The sequence below is a fragment of the Oncorhynchus nerka genome, linkage group LG6 (assembly GCF_034236695.1).
Source record: "Oncorhynchus nerka isolate Pitt River linkage group LG6, Oner_Uvic_2.0, whole genome shotgun sequence".
Taxonomy (NCBI): Eukaryota; Metazoa; Chordata; class Actinopteri; order Salmoniformes; family Salmonidae; genus Oncorhynchus; species Oncorhynchus nerka.
The window spans coordinates 72,038,607-72,058,574 of NC_088401.1; the positions used below are offsets into that span (position 1 = coordinate 72,038,607).

Genomic DNA, 19,968 nt, shown 5'->3' on the forward strand with positions numbered 1-19,968 from the left:
TCTCCGTTAGTACCGTCTGTCTACTGTCTCTCTCCTTTCCATTACTACCATCTGTCTACTGACTCTCTCCTCTCCGTTCCTACTGTGTGTCTACTCTCTCTCCGTTACTACCGTCTGTCTACTCTCTCTCCGTTACTACCGTCTGTCTACTCTCTCTCCGTTACTACCGTCTGTCTACTCTCTGCTCTCCGTTACTACCGTCTGTCTACTCTCTCTCCGTTACTACCGTCTGTCTACTCTCTCTCCGTTACTACCGTCTGTCTACTCTCTCTCCGTTACTACCGTCTGTCTACTCTCTGCTCTCCGTTACTACCGTCTGTCTACTGTGTCTCCGTTACTACCGTCTGTCTACTCTCTCCTCTCCGTTACTACCGTCTGTCTACTCTCTGCTCTCCGTTACTACCGTCTGTCTACTGTGTCTCCGTTACTACCGTCTGTCTACTGTCTCTCCTCTCCGTTACTACCGTCTGTCTACTGTCTCTCCTCTCCGTTACTACCGTCTGTCTACTGTCTCTCCTCTCCGTTACTACCGTCTGTCTACTGTCTCTCCTCTCCGTTATTACCGTCTGTCTACTGTCTCTCCTCTCTCTGTTACTACCGTCTGTCTACTGTCGCTCCCCTCTCCGTTACTACTGTCTACTGTCTCCGTTACTACTGTCTCCGTTACTACCGTTTGTCTGTTGTCACTCCCCTCTCCGTTACTACTGTCTACTGTCTCCGTTACTACTGTCTACTGACTCCGTTACTACTGTCTACTGTCTCCGTTACTACTGTCTACTGTGTCCGTTACTACTGTCTACTGTCTCCGTTACTACTCTACTGTCTCCGTTACTACTGTTTGTCTACTGTCGCTCCCCTCTCCGTTACTACTGTCTCCGTTACTACTGTCTCTGTTACTACTGTCTACTGTCTCCGTTACTACTCTCTACTGTCTCCGTTACTACTGTTTGTCTACTGTCGCTCCCCTCTCCGTTACTACTGTCTACTGTCTCCGTTACTACTGTCTCTGTTACTACTGTCTACTGTCTCCGTTAGTACTGTCTACTGTCTCCGTTACTACTGTCTACTGTCTCCGTTACCACTGTCTACTGTGTCCATTACTACTGTCTACTGTCTCCGTTACTACTGTCTCCGTTACTACTGTCTACTGTGTCCATTACTGTCTACTGTCTCCGTTACTACTGTCTACTGTCTCCGTTACTACTGTCTACTGTGTCCATTACTACTGTCTACTGTCTCCGTTACTACTGTCTACGGTCTCCGTTACTACTGTCTACGGTCTCCGTTACTACTGTCTACTGTGTCCATTACTACTGTTTGTCTACTGTCACTCCCCTCTCCGTTACTACTGTCTCCGTTACTACTGTCTACTGTCTCCGTTACTACTGTCTACGTTACTACTGTCTACTGTCTCCGTTACTACTGTCTACTGTTGCTCCCCTCTCCGTTACTACTGTCTACTGTCGCTCCCCTCTCCGTTACTACTGTCGCTCCCCTCTCCGTTACTACTGTCTACTGTGTCCATTACTACTGTCTACTGTCTCCGTTACTACTGTCTACTGTCTCCGTTACTACTGTCTACTGTTGCTCCCCTCTCCGTTACTACTGTCTACTGTTGCTCCCCTCTCCGTTACTACTGTCTACTGTCTCCGTTACTACTGTCTACTGTCTCCGTTACTACTGTCTACTGTCTCCGTTACTACTGTCTACTGTTTCCGTTACTACTGTCTCCCCTCTGTGTTACTACTGTCTACTGTCTCCGTTACTACTGTTTGTCTACTGTCACTCCCCTCTCCGTTACTACTGTCTACGTTACTACTGTCTACTGTTGCTCCCCTCTCCGTTACTACTGTCTACTGTTGCTCCCCTCTCCGTTACTACTGTCTACTGTCTCCGTTACTACTGTCTACGTTACTACTGTCTACTGTTGCTCCCCTCTCCGTTACTACTGTCTACTGTTGCTCCCCTCTCCGTTACTACTGTCTACTGTCTCCGTTACTACTGTCTACTGTTGCTCCCCTCTCCGTTACTACTGTCTACTGTCTCCGTTACTACTGTCTACTGTTGCTCCCCTCTCCGTTACTACTGTCTACTGTTGCTCCCCTCTCCGTTACTACTGTCTACTGTTGCTCCCTCTCTCCCGTTACTACTGTCTACTGTTGCTCCCCTCTCCGTTACTACTGTCTACTGTTGCTCCCCTCTCCGTTACTACTGTCTACTGTTGCTCCCCTCTCCGTTACTACTGTCTACTGTTGCTCCCCTCTCCGTTACTACTGTCTACTGTCTCTCCCCTCTCCGTTACTACTGTCTACTGTCTCCGTTACTACTGTCTACTGTCTCTCCCCTCTCCGTTACTACTGTCTACTGCCTCCGTTACTACTGTCTACTGTCTCTCCCCTCTCCGTTACTACTGTCTACTGTCTCCGTTACTACTGTCTACTGTCTCTCCCCTCTCCGTTACTACTGTCTACTGTCTCCGTTACTACTGTCTACTGTCTCTCCGTTACTACTGTCTACTGTCTCCGTTACTACTGTCTACTGTCTCTCCCCTCTCCGTTTGTACTGTCTGTCCGTACTGTCTCTCCTCTCTCCATTTCTACTGTCTACTGTCTCTCCTCTCTCCGTTACTACTGTCTACTGTCTCTCCCCTCTCCGTTACTACTGTCTCCGTTACTACTGTCTACTGTCTCTCCCCTCTCCGTTACTACTGTCTACTCTCTCTCCCCTCTCCGTTACTACTGTCTACTGTCTCTCCCCTCTCCGTTACTACTGTCTACTGTCTCCGTTACTACTGTCTACTGTCTCTCCCCTCTCCGTTACTACTGTCTACTGTCTCCGTTACTACTGTCTACTGTCTCTCCCCTCTCCGTTACTACTGTCTACTGTCTCCGTTACTACTGTCTACTGTCTCTACTGTCTCCGTTACTACTGTCTACTGTCTCTCCTCTCTCCATTTCTACTGTCTACTGTCTCTCCTCTCTCCGTTACTACTGTCTACTGTCTCTCCCCTCTCCGTTACTACTGTCTGTCTACTGTCTCTCCGTTAGTACCGTCTGTCTACTGTCTCTCCTCTCCGTTACTACTGTCTGTCTCTCTCCTCTCCGTTAGTACCGTCTGTCTACTGTCTCTCTCCTTTCCATTACTACCATCTGTCTACTGACTCTCTCCTCTCCGTTCCTACTGTGTGTCTACTCTCTCTCCGTTACTACCGTCTGTCTACTCTCTCTCCGTTACTACCGTCTGTCTACTCTCTCTCCGTTACTACCGTCTGTCTACTCTCTGCTCTCCGTTACTACCGTCTGTCTAGTCTCTCTCCGTTACTACCGTCTGTCTACTCTCTCTCCGTTACTACCGTCTGTCTACTCTCTCTCCGTTACTACCGTCTGTCTACTCTCTGCTCTCCGTTACTACCGTCTGTCTACTCTCTCTCCGTTACTACCGTCTGTCTACTCTCTGCTCTCCGTTACTACCGTCTGTCTACTGTGTCTCCGTTACTACCGTCTGTCTACTCTCTCCTCTCCGTTACTACCGTCTGTCTACTCTCTGCTCTCCGTTACTACCGTCTGTCTACTGTGTCTCCGTTACTACCGTCTGTCTACTGTCTCTCCTCTCCGTTACTACCGTCTGTCTACTGTCTCTCCTCTCCGTTACTACCGTCTGTCTACTGTCTCTCCTCTCCGTTATTACCGTCTGTCTACTGTCTCTCCTCTCTCTGTTACTACCGTCTGTCTACTGTCGCTCCCCTCTCCATTACTACTGTCTACTGTCTCCGTTACTACTGTCTCCGTTACTACCGTTTGTCTGTTGTCACTCCCCTCTCCGTTACTACTGTCTACTGTCTCCGTTACTACTGTCTACTGACTCCGTTACTACTGTCTACTGTCTCCGTTACTACTGTCTACTGTGTCCGTTACTACTGTCTACTGTCTCCGTTACTACTCTACTGTCTCCGTTACTACTGTTTGTCTACTGTCGCTCCCCTCTCCGTTACTACTGTCTCCGTTACTACTGTCTCTGTTACTACTGTCTACTGTCTCCGTTACTACTCTCTACTGTCTCCGTTACTACTGTTTGTCTACTGTCGCTCCCCTCTCCGTTACTACTGTCTACTGTCTCCGTTACTACTGTCTCTGTTACTACTGTCTACTGTCTCCGTTAGTACTGTCTACTGTCTCCGTTACTACTGTCTACTGTCTCCGTTACCACTGTCTACTGTGTCCATTACTACTGTCTACTGTCTCCGTTACTACTGTCTCCGTTACTACTGTCTACTGTGTCCATTACTGTCTCTCCTCTCCGTTATTACCGTCTGTCTACTGTCTCTCCTCTCTCTGTTACTACCGTCTGTCTACTGTCGCTCCCCTCTCCGTTACTACTGTCTACTGTCTCCGTTACTACTGTCTCCGTTACTACCGTTTGTCTGTTGTCACTCCCCTCTCCGTTACTACTGTCTACTGTCTCCGTTACTACTGTCTACTGACTCCGTTACTACTGTCTACTGTCTCCGTTACTACTGTCTACTGTGTCCGTTACTACTGTCTACTGTCTCCGTTACTACTCTACTGTCTCCGTTACTACTGTTTGTCTACTGTCGCTCCCCTCTCCGTTACTACTGTCTCCGTTACTACTGTCTCTGTTACTACTGTCTACTGTCTCCGTTACTACTCTCTACTGTCTCCGTTACTACTGTTTGTCTACTGTCGCTCCCCTCTCCGTTACTACTGTCTACTGTCTCCGTTACTACTGTCTCTGTTACTACTGTCTACTGTCTCCGTTAGTACTGTCTACTGTCTCCGTTACTACTGTCTACTGTCTCCGTTACTACTGTCTACTGTGTCCATTACTACTGTCTACTGTCTCCGTTACTACTGTCTACGGTCTCCGTTACTACTGTCTACGGTCTCCGTTACTACTGTCTACTGTGTCCATTACTACTGTTTGTCTACTGTCACTCCCCTCTCCGTTACTACTGTCTCCGTTACTACTGTCTACGTTACTACTGTCTACTGTCTCCGTTACTACTGTCTACTGTTGCTCCCCTCTCCGTTACTACTGTCTACTGTCGCTCCCCTCTCCGTTACTACTGTCTACTGTGTCCATTACTACTGTCTACTGTCTCCGTTACTACTGTCTACTGTCTCCGTTACTACTGTCTACTGTTGCTCCCCTCTCCGTTACTACTGTCTACTGTTGCTCCCCTCTCCGTTACTACTGTCTACTGTCTCCGTTACTACTGTCTACTGTCTCCGTTACTACTGTCTACTGTCTCCGTTACTACTGTCTACTGTCTCCGTTACTACTGTCTACTGTTTCCGTTACTACTGTCTCCCCTCTCTGTTACTACTGTCTACTGTCTCCGTTACTACTGTTTGTCTACTGTCACTCCCCTCTCCGTTACTACTGTCTACTGTCTCCGTTACTACTGTCTACTGTCTACGTTACTACTGTCTACGTTACTACTGTCTACTGTTGCTCCCCTCTCCGTTACTACTGTCTACTGTTGCTCCCCTCTCCGTTACTACTGTCTACTGTCTCCGTTACTACTGTCTACGTTACTACTGTCTACTGTTGCTCCCCTCTCCGTTACTACTGTCTACTGTTGCTCCCCTCTCCGTTACTACTGTCTACTGTCTCCGTTACTACTGTCTACTGTTGCTCCCCTCTCCGTTACTACTGTCTACTGTCTCCGTTACTACTGTCTACTGTTGCTCCCCTCTCCGTTACTACTGTCTACTGTTGCTCCCCTCTCCGTTACTACTGTCTACTGTTGCTCCCCTCTCCGTTACTACTGTCTACTGTTGCTCCCCTCTCCGTTACTACTGTCTACTGTTGCTCCCCTCTCCGTTACTACTGTCTCCGTTACTACTGTCTACTGTTCCTCCCCTCTCCGTTACTACTGTCTACTGTTGCTCCCCTCTCCGTTACTACTGTCTACTGTCTCTCCCCTCTCCGTTACTACTGTCTACTGTCTCCGTTACTACTGTCTACTGTCTCTCCCCTCTCCGTTACTACTGTCTACTGTCTCCGTTACTACTGTCTACTGTCTCTCCGTTACTACTGTCTACTGTCTCCGTTACTACTGTCTACTGTCTCTCCCCTCTCCGTTTGTACTGTCTGTCCGTACTGTCTCTCCTCTCTCCATTTCTACTGTCTACTGTCTCTCCTCTCTCCGTTACTACTGTCTACTGTCTCTCCCCTATCCGTTACTACTGTCTACTGTCTCTCCTCTCTCCATTTCTACTGTCTACTGTCTCTCCTCTCTCCGTTACTACTGTCTACTGTCTCTCCCCTATCCGTTACTACTGTCTACTGTCTCTCCTCTCTCCATTTCTACTGTCTACTGTCTCTCCTCTCTCCGTTACTACTGTCTACTGTCTCTCCCCTCTCCGTTACTACTGTCTCCGTTACTACTGTCTACTGTCTCTCCCCTCTCCGTTACTACTGTCTACTCTCTCTCCCCTCTCCGTTACTACTGTCTACTGTCTCTCCCCTCTCCGTTACTACTGTCTACTGTCTCCGTTACTACTGTCTACTGTCTCTCCCCTCTCCGTTACTACTGTCTACTGTCTCCGTTACTACTGTCTACTGTCTCTCCCCTCTCCGTTACTACTGTCTACTGTCTCCGTTACTACTGTCTACTGTCTCTACTGTCTCCGTTACTACTGTCTACTGTCTCTCCCCTCTCCGTTACTACTGTCTACTGCCTCCGTTACTACTGTCTACTGTCTCTCCCCTCTCCGTTACTACTGTCTACTGTCTCCGTTACTACTGTCTACTGTCTCTCCCCTCTCCGTTACTACTGTCTACTGCCTCCGTTACTACTGTCTACTGTCTCTCCCCTCTCCGTTACTACTGTCTACTGTCTCCGTTACTACTGTCTACTGTCTCTCCCCTCTCCGTTACTACTGTCTACTGTCTCCGTTACTACTGTCTACTGTCTCTCCGTTACTACTGTCTACTGTCTCCGTTACTACTGTCTACTGTCTCTCCCCTCTCCGTTTGTACTGTCTGTCCGTACTGTCTCTCCTCTCTCCATTTCTACTGTCTACTGTCTCTCCTCTCTCCGTTACTACTGTCTACTGTCTCTCCCCTCTCCGTTACTACTGTCTACTGTCTCTCCTCTCTCCATTTCTACTGTCTACTGTCTCTCCTCTCGTTACTACTGTCTACTGTCTCTCCCTCTCCGCGTTACTACTGTCTCCGTTACTACTGTCTACTGTCTCTCCCCTCTCCGTTACTACTGTCTACTCTCTCTCCCTCTCCGTTACTACTGTCTACTGTCTCTCCCCTCTCCGTTACTACTGTCTACTGTCTCCGTTACTACTGTCTACTGTCTCTCCCCTCTCCGTTACTACTGTCTACTGTCTCCGTTACTACTGTCTACTGTCTCTCCCCTCTCCGTTACTACTGTCTACTGTCTCCGTTACTACTGTCTACTGTCTCTACTGTCTCCGTTACTACTGTCTACTGTCTCTCCATTTCTACTGTCTACTGTCTCTCCTCTCTCCGTTACTACTGTCTACTGTCTCTCCCCTCTCCGTTACTACTGTCTACTGTCTCTCCTCTCTCCATTTCTACTGTCTACTGTCTCTCCTCTCCGTTACTACTGTCTACTGTCTCTCCCCTCTCCGTTACTACTGTCTACTGTCTCTCCTCTCTCCATTTCTACTGTCTACTGTCTCTCCTCTCTCCATTTCTACTGTCTACTGTCTCTCCCCTCTCCGTTACTACTGTCTACTGTCTCTCCCCTCTCCGTTACTACTGTCTACTGTCTCTCCCCTCTCCGTTACTACTGTCTCCGTTACTACTGTCTACTGTCTCCGTTACTACTGTCTACTGTCTCTCCCCTCTCCGTTTGTACTGTCTGTCCGTACTGTCTCTCCTCTCTCCGTTTATACTGTCTACTGTCTCTCCCCTCTCCGTTACTACTGTCTCCGTTACTACTGTCTACTGTCTACGTTACTACTGTCTACTGTCTCTCCCCTCTCCGTTACTACTGTCTACTGTCTCCGTTACTACTGTCTACTGTCTCTCCCCTCTCCGTTACTACTGTCTACTGTCTCCGTTACTACTGTCTCTCCCCTCTCCGTTACTACTGTCTACTGTCTCCGTTACTACTGTCTACTGTCTCTCCCCTCTCCGTTACTACTGTCTACTGTCTCCGTTACTACTGTCTACTGTCTCTCCCCTCTCCGTTTGTACTGTCTGTCCGTACTGTCTCTCCCCTCTCCGTTACTACTGTCTCCGTTACTACTGTCTACTGTCTCCGTTACTACTGTCTACTGTTTCCGTTACTACTGTCTCCCCTCTCTGTTACTACTGTCTACTGTCTCCGTTACTACTGTTTGTCTACTGTCACTCCCCTCTCCGTTACTACTGTCTACGTTACCACTGTCTATGTTACTACTGTCTACTGTCTACGTTACTACTGTCTACGTTACTACTGTCTACTGTTGCTCCCCTCTCCGTTACTACTGTCTACTGTTGCTCCCCTCTCCGTTACTACTGTCTACTGTCTCCGTTACTACTGTCTACGTTACTACTGTCTACTGTTGCTCCCCTCTCCGTTACTACTGTCTACTGTTGCTCCCCTCTCCGTTACTACTGTCTACTGTCTCCGTTACTACTGTCTACTGTTGCTCCCCTCTCCGTTACTACTGTCTACTGTCTCCGTTACTACTGTCTACTGTTGCTCCCCTCTCCGTTACTACTGTCTACTGTTGCTCCCCTCTCCGTTACTACTGTCTACTGTTGCTCCCCTCTCCGTTACTACTGTCTACTGTTGCTCCCCTCTCCGTTACTACTGTCTACTGTTGCTCCCCTCTCCGTTACTACTGTCTACTGTTCCTCCCCTCTCCGTTACTACTGTCTACTGTTGCTCCCCTCTCCGTTACTACTGTCTACTGTCTCTCCCCTCTCCGTTACTACTGTCTACTGTCTCCGTTACTACTGTCTACTGTCTCTCCCCTCTCCGTTACTACTGTCTACTGCCTCCGTTACTACTGTCTACTGTCTCTCCCCTCTCCGTTACTACTGTCTACTGTCTCCGTTACTACTGTCTACTGTCTCTCCCCTCTCCGTTACTACTGTCTACTGTCTCCGTTACTACTGTCTACTGTCTCTCCCCTCTCCGTTACTACTGTCTACTGTCTCCGTTACTACTGTCTACTGTCTCTCCCCTCTCCGTTTGTACTGTCTGTCCGTACTGTCTCTCCTCTCTCCATTTCTACTGTCTACTGTCTCTCCTCTCTCCGTTACTACTGTCTACTGTCTCTCCCCTCTCCGTTACTACTGTCTACTGTCTCTCCTCTCTCCATTTCTACTGTCTACTGTCTCTCCTCTCTCCGTTACTACTGTCTACTGTCTCTCCCCTCTCCGTTACTACTGTCTCCGTTACTACTGTCTACTGTCTCTCCCCTCTCCGTTACTACTGTCTACTCTCTCTCCCCTCTCCGTTACTACTGTCTACTGTCTCTCCCCTCTCCGTTACTACTGTCTACTGTCTCCGTTACTACTGTCTACTGTCTCTCCCCTCTCCGTTACTACTGTCTACTGTCTCCGTTACTACTGTCTACTGTCTCTCCCCTCTCCGTTACTACTGTCTACTGTCTCCGTTACTACTGTCTACTGTCTCTGCCCTCTCCGTTTGTACTGTCTGTCCGTACTGTCTCTCCTCTCTCCATTTCTACTGTCTACTGTCTCTCCTCTCTCCGTTACTACTGTCTACTGTCTCTCCCCTCTCCATTACTACTGTCTACTGTCTCTCCTCTCTCCATTTCTACTGTCTACTGTCTCTCCTCTCCGTTACTACTGTCTACTGTCTCTCCCCTCTCCGTTACTACTGTCTACTGTCTCTCCTCTCTCCATTTCTACTGTCTACTGTCTCTCCTCTCTCCATTTCTACTGTCTACTGTCTCTCCCCTCTCCGTTACTACTGTCTACTGTCTCTCCCCTCTCCGTTACTACTGTCTACTGTCTCTCCCCTCTCCGTTACTACTGTCTCCGTTACTACTGTCTACTGTCTCCGTTACTACTGTCTACTGTCTCTCCCCTCTCCGTTTGTACTGTCTGTCCGTACTGTCTCTCCTCTCTCCATTTATACTGTCTACTGTCTCTCCCCTCTCCGTTACTACTGTCTCCGTTACTACTGTCTACTGTCTACGTTACTACTGTCTACTGTCTCTCCCCTCTCCGTTACTACTGTCTACTGTCTCTCCCCTCTCCGTTACTACTGTCTACTGTCTCTCCCCTCTCCGTTACTACTGTCTACTGTCTCCGTTACTACTGTCTACTGTCTCTCCCCTCTCCGTTACTACTGTCTACTGTCTCTCCCCTCTCCGTTACTACTGTCTACTGTCTCCGTTACTACTGTCTACTGTCTCTCCCCTCTCCGTTACTACTGTCTACTGTCTCCGTTACTACTGTCTACTGTTGCTCCCCTCTCCGTTACTACTGTCTACTGTTGCTCCCCTCTCCGTTACTACTGTCTACTGTTGCTCCCCTCTCCGTTACTACTGTCTACTGTTGCTCCCCTCTCCGTTACTACTGTCTACTGTTGCTCCCCTCTCCGTTACTACTGTCTCCGTTACTACTGTCTACTGTTCCTCCCCTCTCCGTTACTACTGTCTACTGTTGCTCCCCTCTCCGTTACTACTGTCTACTGTCTCTCCCCTCTCCGTTACTACTGTCTACTGTCTCCGTTACTACTGTCTACTGTCTCTCCCCTCTCCGTTACTACTGTCTACTGTCTCCGTTACTACTGTCTACTGTCTCTCCGTTACTACTGTCTACTGTCTCCGTTACTACTGTCTACTGTCTCTCCCCTCTCCGTTTGTACTGTCTGTCCGTACTGTCTCTCCTCTCTCCATTTCTACTGTCTACTGTCTCTCCTCTCTCCGTTACTGTCTACTGTCTCTCCCCTATCCGTTACTACTGTCTACTGTCTCTCCTCTCTCCATTTCTACTGTCTACTGTCTCTCCTCTCTCCGTTACTACTGTCTACTGTCTCTCCCCTCTCCGTTACTACTGTCTACTGTCTCTCCCCTCTCCGTTACTACTGTCTACTGTCTCCGTTACTACTGTCTACTGTCTCTCCCCTCTCCGTTACTACTGTCTACTGTCTCCGTTACTACTGTCTACTGTCTCTCCCCTCTCCGTTACTACTGTCTACTGTCTCCGTTACTACTGTCTACTGTCTCTCCCCTCTCCGTTTGTACTGTCTGTCCGTACTGTCTCTCCTCTCTCCATTTCTACTGTCTACTGTCTCTCCTCTCTCCGTTACTACTGTCTACTGTCTCTCCCCTCTCCGTTACTACTGTCTACTGTCTCTCCTCTCTCCATTTCTACTGTCTACTGTCTCTCCTCTCTCCGTTACTACTGTCTACTGTCTCTCCCCTCTCCGTTACTACTGTCTCCGTTACTACTGTCTACTGTCTCTCCCCTCTCCGTTACTACTGTCTACTGTTGCTCCCCTCTCCGTTACTACTGTCTACTGTCTCTCCCCTCTCCGTTACTACTGTCTACTGTCTCCGTTACTACTGTCTACTGTCTCTCCCCTCTCCGTTACTACTGTCTACTGTCTCCGTTACTACTGTCTACTGTCTCTCCCCTCTCCGTTACTACTGTCTACTGTCTCCGTTACTACTGTCTACTGTCTCTGCCCTCTCCGTTTGTACTGTCTGTCCGTACTGTCTCTCCTCTCTCCATTTCTACTGTCTACTGTCTCTCCTCTCTCCGTTACTACTGTCTACTGTCTCTCCCCTCTCCATTACTACTGTCTACTGTCTCTCCTCTCTCCATTTCTACTGTCTACTGTCTCTCCTCTCCGTTACTACTGTCTACTGTCTCTCCCCTCTCCGTTACTACTGTCTACTGTCTCTCCTCTCTCCATTTCTACTGTCTCTCCTCTCTCCATTTCTACTGTCTACTGTCTCTCCCCTCTCCGTTACTACTGTCTACTGTCTCTCCCCTCTCCGTTACTACTGTCTACTGTCTCTCCCCTCTCCGTTACTACTGTCTCCGTTACTACTGTCTACTGTCTCCGTTACTACTGTCTACTGTCTCTCCCCTCTCCGTTTGTACTGTCTGTCCGTACTGTCTCTCCTCTCTCCATTTATACTGTCTACTGTCTCTCCCCTCTCCGTTACTACTGTCTCCGTTACTACTGTCTACTGTCTACGTTACTACTGTCTACTGTCTCTCCCCTCTCCGTTACTACTGTCTACTGTCTCTCCCCTCTCCGTTACTACTGTCTACTGTCTCTCCCCTCTCCGTTACTACTGTCTACTGTCTCCGTTACTACTGTCTACTGTCTCTCCCCTCTCCGTTACTACTGTCTACTGTCTCTCCCCTCTCCGTTACTACTGTCTACTGTCTCCGTTACTACTGTCTACTGTCTCTCCCCTCTCCGTTTGTACTGTCTGTCCGTACTGTCTCTCCCCTCTCCGTTACTACTGTCTCCGTTACTACCCTCTACTGTCTCCGTTACTACTGTCTACTGTCTCTCCCCTCTCCGTTTGTACTGTCTGTCCGTACTGTCTCTCCTCTCTCCATTTCTACTGTCTACTGTCTCTCCCCTCTCCGTTACTACTGTCTCCGTTACTACTGTCTACTGTCTCTCCCCTCTCCGTTTGTACTGTCTGTCCGTACTGTCTCTCCTCTCTCCATTTCTACTGTCTACTGTCTCTCCTCTCTCCATTACTACTGTCTCCGTTACTACTGTCTACTGTCTACGTTACTACTGTCTACTGTCTCTCCCCTCTCCGTTTGTACTGTCTGTCCTCTCTCCATTTCTACTGTCTCTCCTCTCTCCGTTACTACTGTCTCCGTTTCTACTGTCTACTGTCGCTCCCCTCTCCGTTACTACTGTCTCCGTTACTACTGTCTACTGTTGCTCCCCTCTCCGTTACTACTGTCTACTGTTGCTCTCCTCTCCGTTACTACTGTCTACTGTCTCTCCCCTCTCCGTTACTACTGTCTCCGTTACTACTGTCTACTGTTGCTCCCCTCTCCGTTACTACTGTCTACTGTCTCTCCCCTCTCCGTTACTACTGTCTCCGTTACTACCCTCTACTGTCTCCGTTACTACTGTCTACTGTCTCTCCCCTCTCCGTTTGTACTGTCTGTCTGTACTGTCTCTCCTCTCTCCATTTCTACTGTCTACTGTCTCTCCCCTCTCCGTTACTACTGTCTCCGTTACTACCCTCTACTGTCTCCGTTACTACTGTCTACTGTCTCTCCCCTCTCCGTTTGTACTGTCTGTCCGTACTGTCTCTCCTCTCTCCATTTCTACTGTCTACTGTCTCTCCCCTCTCCGTTACTACTGTCTCCGTTACTACTGTCTACTGTCTCTCCCCTCTCCGTTTGTACTGTCTGTCCGTACTGTCTCTCCTCTCTCCATTTCTACTGTCTACTGTCTCTCCTCTCTCCGTTACTACTGTCTCCGTTACTACTGTCTACTGTCTACGTTACTACGGTCTACTGTCTCTCCCCTCTCCGTTTGTACTGTCTGTCCTCTCTCCATTTCTACTGTCTCTCCTCTCTCCGTTACTACTGTCTCCGTTTCTACTGTCTACTGTCGCTCCCCTCTCCGTTACTACTGTCTCCGTTACTACTGTCTACTGTTGCTCCCCTCTCCGTTACTACTGTCTACTGTTGCTCTCCTCTCCGTTACTACTGTCTACTGTCTCTCCCCTCTCCGTTACTACTGTCTCCGTTACTACTGTCTACTGTTGCTCCCCTCTCCGTTACTACTGTCTACTGTCTCTCCCCTCTCCGTTACTACTGTCTACGTTACTACTGTCTACTGTCGCTCCCCTCTCCGTTTGTACTGTCTGTCCGTACTGTCGCTCCTCTCTCCATTTCGACTGACTCCTGTGTTCTCACTTGACTGTCTGAATGTGTCTTATTTGTCTGACTGTACTTGTTTGTGTTGTTTACTCTGGATGTGTGTGTGTACAAGGGGTAAATGTCACTGTGTGTGTGTGTTTCTTTTCTCACTAACTGTTTGTCCTCCTACAGGACAGTGTCCCAATGGCCTCTCCCGCTTTCCTTCTCTCTCTTTTTGTAAGTATTCAGGTCAAAGGTCAAATCTCACCAGACTAAGCAGAGTGCACGCTCTGTTTCTACGTCACACTACCAAAACAAGTTTGCTACTCACACGGACTATAGTGAAACATTTCAAATGCATACACTCACCTCTTATATTAACAAACACTTCCCTCACCAAGTTTTTGACCTTCGGTATTTGATTAAGTGGACCCATCCTGGTTGTGGGTGTACGTGCATTTGTTTAGCTCCATATGCCTTTTTTTTATGTGTTCAGTGGTTGTCTTCAACTTCTTTCTTAGCATGTCCCGTCTGGTCCATTGTTTCTTTCTTCTGTCCTTTTAATCTTTTGTTTTCTTCATTTCATCTGGCAGGCAGCAGAGATAATCTTGTTTTAAACAGGCCGACCAGGAGCCATCGCTGGGTTTCTAACCTGGTGTCGGACTCACCTCTAACCCAACCTCTCTTCCCTGCAGGACGGGGGCACCAGAGGGCGCCGCTGTGCAATTGAAGCAGACATGAAGATGAAGAAATAACCGGAGTCAAACGGCAGTAGGGTGCCAATGAGACTTGATGTAGGGATTGGACGATTTAAACCAGAGAATGTTTGATGGAGTTACAGTTATGTGAAGTTAGTTGTTTGAGTTTAATCAGAGTTTTCGGGTCACGGTATGGCTGCAGTCCTGTGTACAGTTTAACTAACTTAAGTCTATGATTTGCATTTGAAGCCAGTACACTATAGATTGACAGTTGCCACAAGTAACCAGCAGACACTGCAGCCCTGGAGTACTGAATCAGTTTTACTACTACAGTGACTGACTTGGGGCCCCATTGTGTTTTAGGATGTAGCCAACTGTAAAATATCCTGCAAGGAATTATGAGTCTACTGTATGTTAGTGGGAGTACAAAAAAGTAGTACCGGAGTGTTGAACTTTATGTACAGTTTTATTTTTTTCCCCATTTGTATGTTTTGTTGTTCAACTGTTTATTAAAAGTAAGAGAATTGCAAACAATGGAAGTGTCCGTAACTTTGACAGACCTAAGTTGAGACCTTCAGTTCTTAGGGTATAGACTAATCATTGGTGATTCTGACAGCTGTTGTGATTGAAAGAGTAAAGCAACCCAGAAAAGAATACTGTTTAAAAATACTGCAACAGTCAGACAGGGTAAGGGGCAACACTAGCTTGCTTCCACATCCAGCATGAGATTTCCATGGTTTTACAAAAGACAATCAAGCAATTGTTTCAAACAGAAATGTGCACAAAAAAATAAAACCTGTCAGTTAGATTGTACCATACTTGACCCCTGCTAATACCAGCAAGGTAACACGCATTCTGTGCTCTTTTCTATGTCAACTCAAATTTCAGCAGTACAAAACAGGGTATCAAGTCCTTCCTTTTCAAACAATACAAAATGATCTCTTCTCACAATTGAACTGACTGTTCTTCAGTGATATTCCAGTGCAAAACATTCATTTAACATTCATTCAACTCTCCAATACAGTAGTGTACACTAACATATATTTAGTACACTGAAAAAAGACAGTGGTGCAACAGCTTTTTCTCCTAACTGGAATGTGGAGAATTATAGGCCACATGTTGATTCCTGATAAGAAATTGTCTCAGCGGAACTCATGTATGACGGGGCTCGCAGAGGAATACAATTTCTTCTTGACCAGTCGGTACTGGGGTCGTAGTTTCAACACCTTGTCGGTAACGAATATGTGCTTGAGAAGCGGCCAACAGTCTTTGTCCAGCTTGAACACGACGGACAGCTCGAAAGTAGGAGTGACAGCCGGGTCAGGTGTTATAGTGCCCAGCATTTGCAGCTGTTGGCCCAGTTGTGTCTCCAAATAGACCTGTATGAAGGCCCCACGGAGCCCGCACGGCTCTCCCGCTGAGGAACGCACCACATCCAGGGCAACATTGGCGGTCAGCGTGCGGGGAAGCAGTAGTATCCGGCACCGCAGACTGGATTCTTTAGCTTCAGAGAGACAACGCACTATCTGCCTGGTCATGTCCTGATGGAGTATTCTCTCTTCACAGTCGAGAGCCGTTGCAGAGTCCAGACCTGGAAAAGAGAATGGCGTGTTGATATCAATATTGCTGATCAACCAGGAGTTGAAGTTGCACAGCCTATACTTTAGTATTGCAGACATTTGACAGGGGCTATATATGCCAAGACTTTTTGACCTACTTAGTTATTTAGGCTATTCAAGAACATTGCACAATTACATTTCAAACCATCTTAAAAATGTCATTATTTTGATGATTAGTCCTAAACACGTGTTGCACTATAGATTTAGAATTTTACATACTTAGTAACATTGTAATAGGGAATTTATCGTAAAAATAAGGCAATGTATCAGCCACTTTAAACTAGGAGACAGCTCAGGTCAATTAACTTCTTAGAACAGATCATCAACTGATACAGTCATGAGCTGTCGGCTACAGTAAACTATCTGACGGCAGGCTACTGTGGCCGCTTGGAAAATACATGTTACACCAGGCAACAGATACATATACCAAAGTTGCCGAGGATTACAAAGTAAAAATACTTGTTTCCATTATGGTCCTCATAAAAAGTTTGTCAAAAGGCCTATAAATTCACCAAAATTAAATGGAATGGTTATCAAAAGCCATTATTTAGTACAGTACATCTGATGAAATACATACTTAGATTTCAGAACAGAGACTTACTTGAGTTTATTTCCTTGATGAATTCGGAACTTTCAATGCTGCCTCGACGCACATCTTTTTTGTCGCTCGAAGTGATTTGACAGAGAAACTTTCTCATCAGTTCGACAATGTTATCCTCTTCAGACACAATCGGTATTCCGTGTCCGAGGACCAGTGCCGGGGTATAGACCATTTTGACCGTCTCTCTATCTCCAATACTCCACTCAGTGATACACGTGTTCTGTCTATTCTCTCCATGTAGAAGTCAGTTGATTGTGGTTATTGGAGCTCTCTGTGTTTAAATACTCCTTGGTTGCATCAGCTGAGTTTGATCACGTGTGGGACCGCCTCCTTGGTTACCATAGCAGCGCGACAGCGAGCAACTGCTGAACCGGGTTGAATCAGCCTCACGCAACATGCCTAGACGTTGCATTGGCTGGCTACTCAATACTGATAATATCCCCTATTTTATCCAGTATTCTGTCTTCTGTGCAATGAATGCTATTTGACAGGTATATTTTGTTAGGTTATCAAGAAAATGAAAATAAACAATTACTCATATTTAGAACAAATTGTTTTGTTTTGTTCTAAACAAAGATTCTTCTGATCTCATAATGTATTTTCAACTGATGACAGAATCATGGATACCTAATTTAGACCTAAAAAGGTAGCCCCCTAAAAATGATTGTATTGGATATTGGAAATGGTTGTCTTGATTCCCTTTTGATGAATCATTTCATAAGTATGTGACCTGTAGGTTCTGGAATACACTGGAAAACACTTGCTGTTCTGTTCCCTACCTGTGCCTGTGAATCTAGACCAGGCCAGCCCAGCTAGCCACTACCTGGGCTGAGTCACAGGTGAATCACATCACATGGCCTGATACTCACTGACCAGGCAGGAAGTGGATTTCCCCTGAACCTTGGATCCTTCCTTCCTGCTTTCCTCTCTGTTTCCCTTTCACCCTGGGCCCTTTCAACACTCACACAAGTGTTTCAGACATGTTGAAATTAATGTGTATCTAGAAGAGTCAATGTTTTCTCACCAAACAGCTCTTGGGCTCTTGAGTGGCGCAGTGGCCTAAGGCACTGCATCTCAGCACAAGAGGTGTCACTACAGTCCCTGGTTCAAATCTGGGCTGTATCACATCTGGCTGTGATTGGGAGTCCATTGGGTGGCGCACAATTGTCTCAGCGTCGTCTGGGTTTGGCCGGGGTAGGCTGTCATTGTAAATAAGAATTTGTTCTTAACTGACTTGCTTGCTGGGTTAAATAAAATAAAAATGTGTGTTGTGGGTATTGGAAATGAAAAAAACAAGTATATATATATAGACTTATGTGCTATTTTTAAACTCACATGTTGGACCTCTTCAGAATCTATGGCTAGATCTGTGCCCCAGGAAGGAGTCTGACTGTAAAAGAGTTCAGTTATGAGTCACAGAAAGGGACTTTTCCCCTTGTGTGACTATACCTGTACACCAGCCCTGCCCAGATCATGTGAGGATCTGGCTACCATTATGACATCAGTAAAGAGGGAGTTTCCTATCTTTCTATGGAAGTGAAGGGAAACCACATAATGTGTGGGTCTGTGGGGCTTACCACTGTGTCTGGCTGAGCTGTTGCAGACAGCCACTCTGCTTGCATTTCCCATTTGTTTGTGTGTGAGTCCGTGTGTCCATGTTTGTGTGTGTTTGCTCACAGATATCAGCTTCCTCATCAGATTGAGAACAGGTATTCACAGGTTCTCAAATGATTGACCTAATTAAGTAAATTAATCAAATGCACCATATATCACTGATGTGCCCTATTTCTGTCACAACGTTTTGTCCTCCAAGCATATTCAGTGGTTGAGACACTCTGAAACTGCTCAAATCTATTCAAAGTCAGTCCAGAACACCCAGACCAGTCCCAGACTCAGTCACCTGCTTCCTAGCTCAAGCATGGTCTATCACCAGGTCAACATTCACAAGGCCGCAGGGCCAGACGGATTACCAGGACGTGTACTCCGAGCATGCGCTGACCAACTGGCAAGTGTCTTCACTGACATTTTCAATCTCACCCTGTCTGAGTCTGTACTACCAACATGTTTCAAGCAGACCACCATAGTCCCTGTGCCCAAGAACACCAAGGTAACCTGCCTAAATCACTACCGACCCATAGCACTCACGTCTGTAGCCATGAAGTGCTTTGAAAGGCTCGTCATGGCTCACATCAATACCATTATCCCAGAAACCCTAGACCCACTCCAATTTGCATACCGCCCCAACAGATCCACAGATGATGCAATCTCTATTGCACTCCACATTGCCCTTTCCCACCTGGACAAAATGAACACCTATGTGAGAATGCTATTCCTTTACTACAGCTCAGCGTTCAACACCATAGTTCCCTCAAAGCTCATCACTAAGCTAAGGACCCTGGGACTAAACACCTCCCTCTGCAACTGGGTCCTGGACTTCCTGATGGGCCGCCCCCAGGTGTTAAGGGTAGGTAACAACACATCCGCCACGCTGATCCTCAACACGGCAATCCCTCAGGGGTTGCAGACTGTGAGATAGAAATTGAAAGGTAATTTCTGATTGAGCAGACATATGCAGCGTTGCCCGTGAATGCAGTCTCCGCTAACGCGGGACCATTGCCTTTAAATTATAACGCTGAACATCCATGATACGGATTGATTAGAGCCCTAAGGCTCCTAACACACACAGACACCATATGCACTTTGTTTCACCGTGCCAATATATCCTCCAAACACCGGCTTCGAAGGTATTATCACATTTATACAACGGGTTACCAACATATTTCAATAATGATTTACATTATTTTATTTTAATTATTTACACTATTTCATCTTTCCACAAGATATAGTCCCGACACAAATCTAGGGTTGCTACCCAAGCCGGCTGGTTCGGTTTCTAGAGACGAGACCCAGTCATTCAGTCTTTTTGTTCTGTATCTATGGACTGACCCAGTAGTTTGTTCTAAATGTTCCACTGTCATACTGGCTGGTAACGTTCTTATCCCTTGCCTGCTAGCTAGCCAACTACGGCTAACTTACAGTCACGTCAAAAGTGCAGCCAGAATAACTGCAAAGTAGCTGCATTTGCATTTGTTTAAGCTGTTTTCTAGAGACATTTATTAGGATACATCCATAACAATGGGCTAATGATGCCAGATTTCACCGGGCATAGAAAATGTGCTCCCTAGTCAGTACCCTGTTGTTCAGAGGAGCTAGCCAGCAACAC

At 47.1% G+C, this 19,968-nt stretch overlaps 2 protein-coding genes across 3 annotated transcripts in view; one reads left to right on the forward strand and one right to left on the reverse strand.

Moving 5' to 3' along the window:
• Window positions 1–15,059, forward strand: part of LOC115130948 (bromodomain-containing protein 8-like) — a 48,150-nt gene extending 33,091 nt beyond the window's left edge. For both annotated transcript variants that reach the window (XM_065019837.1, XM_065019838.1), the window contains exon 17: window positions 14,523–15,059. In XM_065019837.1, the coding sequence (XP_064875909.1) occupies window positions 14,523–14,582 (60 nt within the window). In that variant the 3' untranslated portion in view covers window positions 14,583–15,059. The remainder of the gene's footprint in view (window positions 1–14,522) is intronic.
• LOC115118652 (DNA damage-inducible transcript 4-like protein) lies at window positions 14,973–16,999 on the reverse strand. Its single transcript, XM_029647332.2, has 2 exons — window positions 16,746–16,999; window positions 14,973–16,116 (listed from the first exon to the last, which is right to left on the reverse strand). Exons 1-2 carry the CDS (start codon window positions 16,915–16,917, stop codon window positions 15,668–15,670), a joined length of 621 nt encoding a protein of 206 aa, XP_029503192.1. The 5' UTR covers window positions 16,918–16,999; the 3' UTR covers window positions 14,973–15,667.
• Window positions 17,000–19,968: the final 2,969 nt, after the last annotated feature.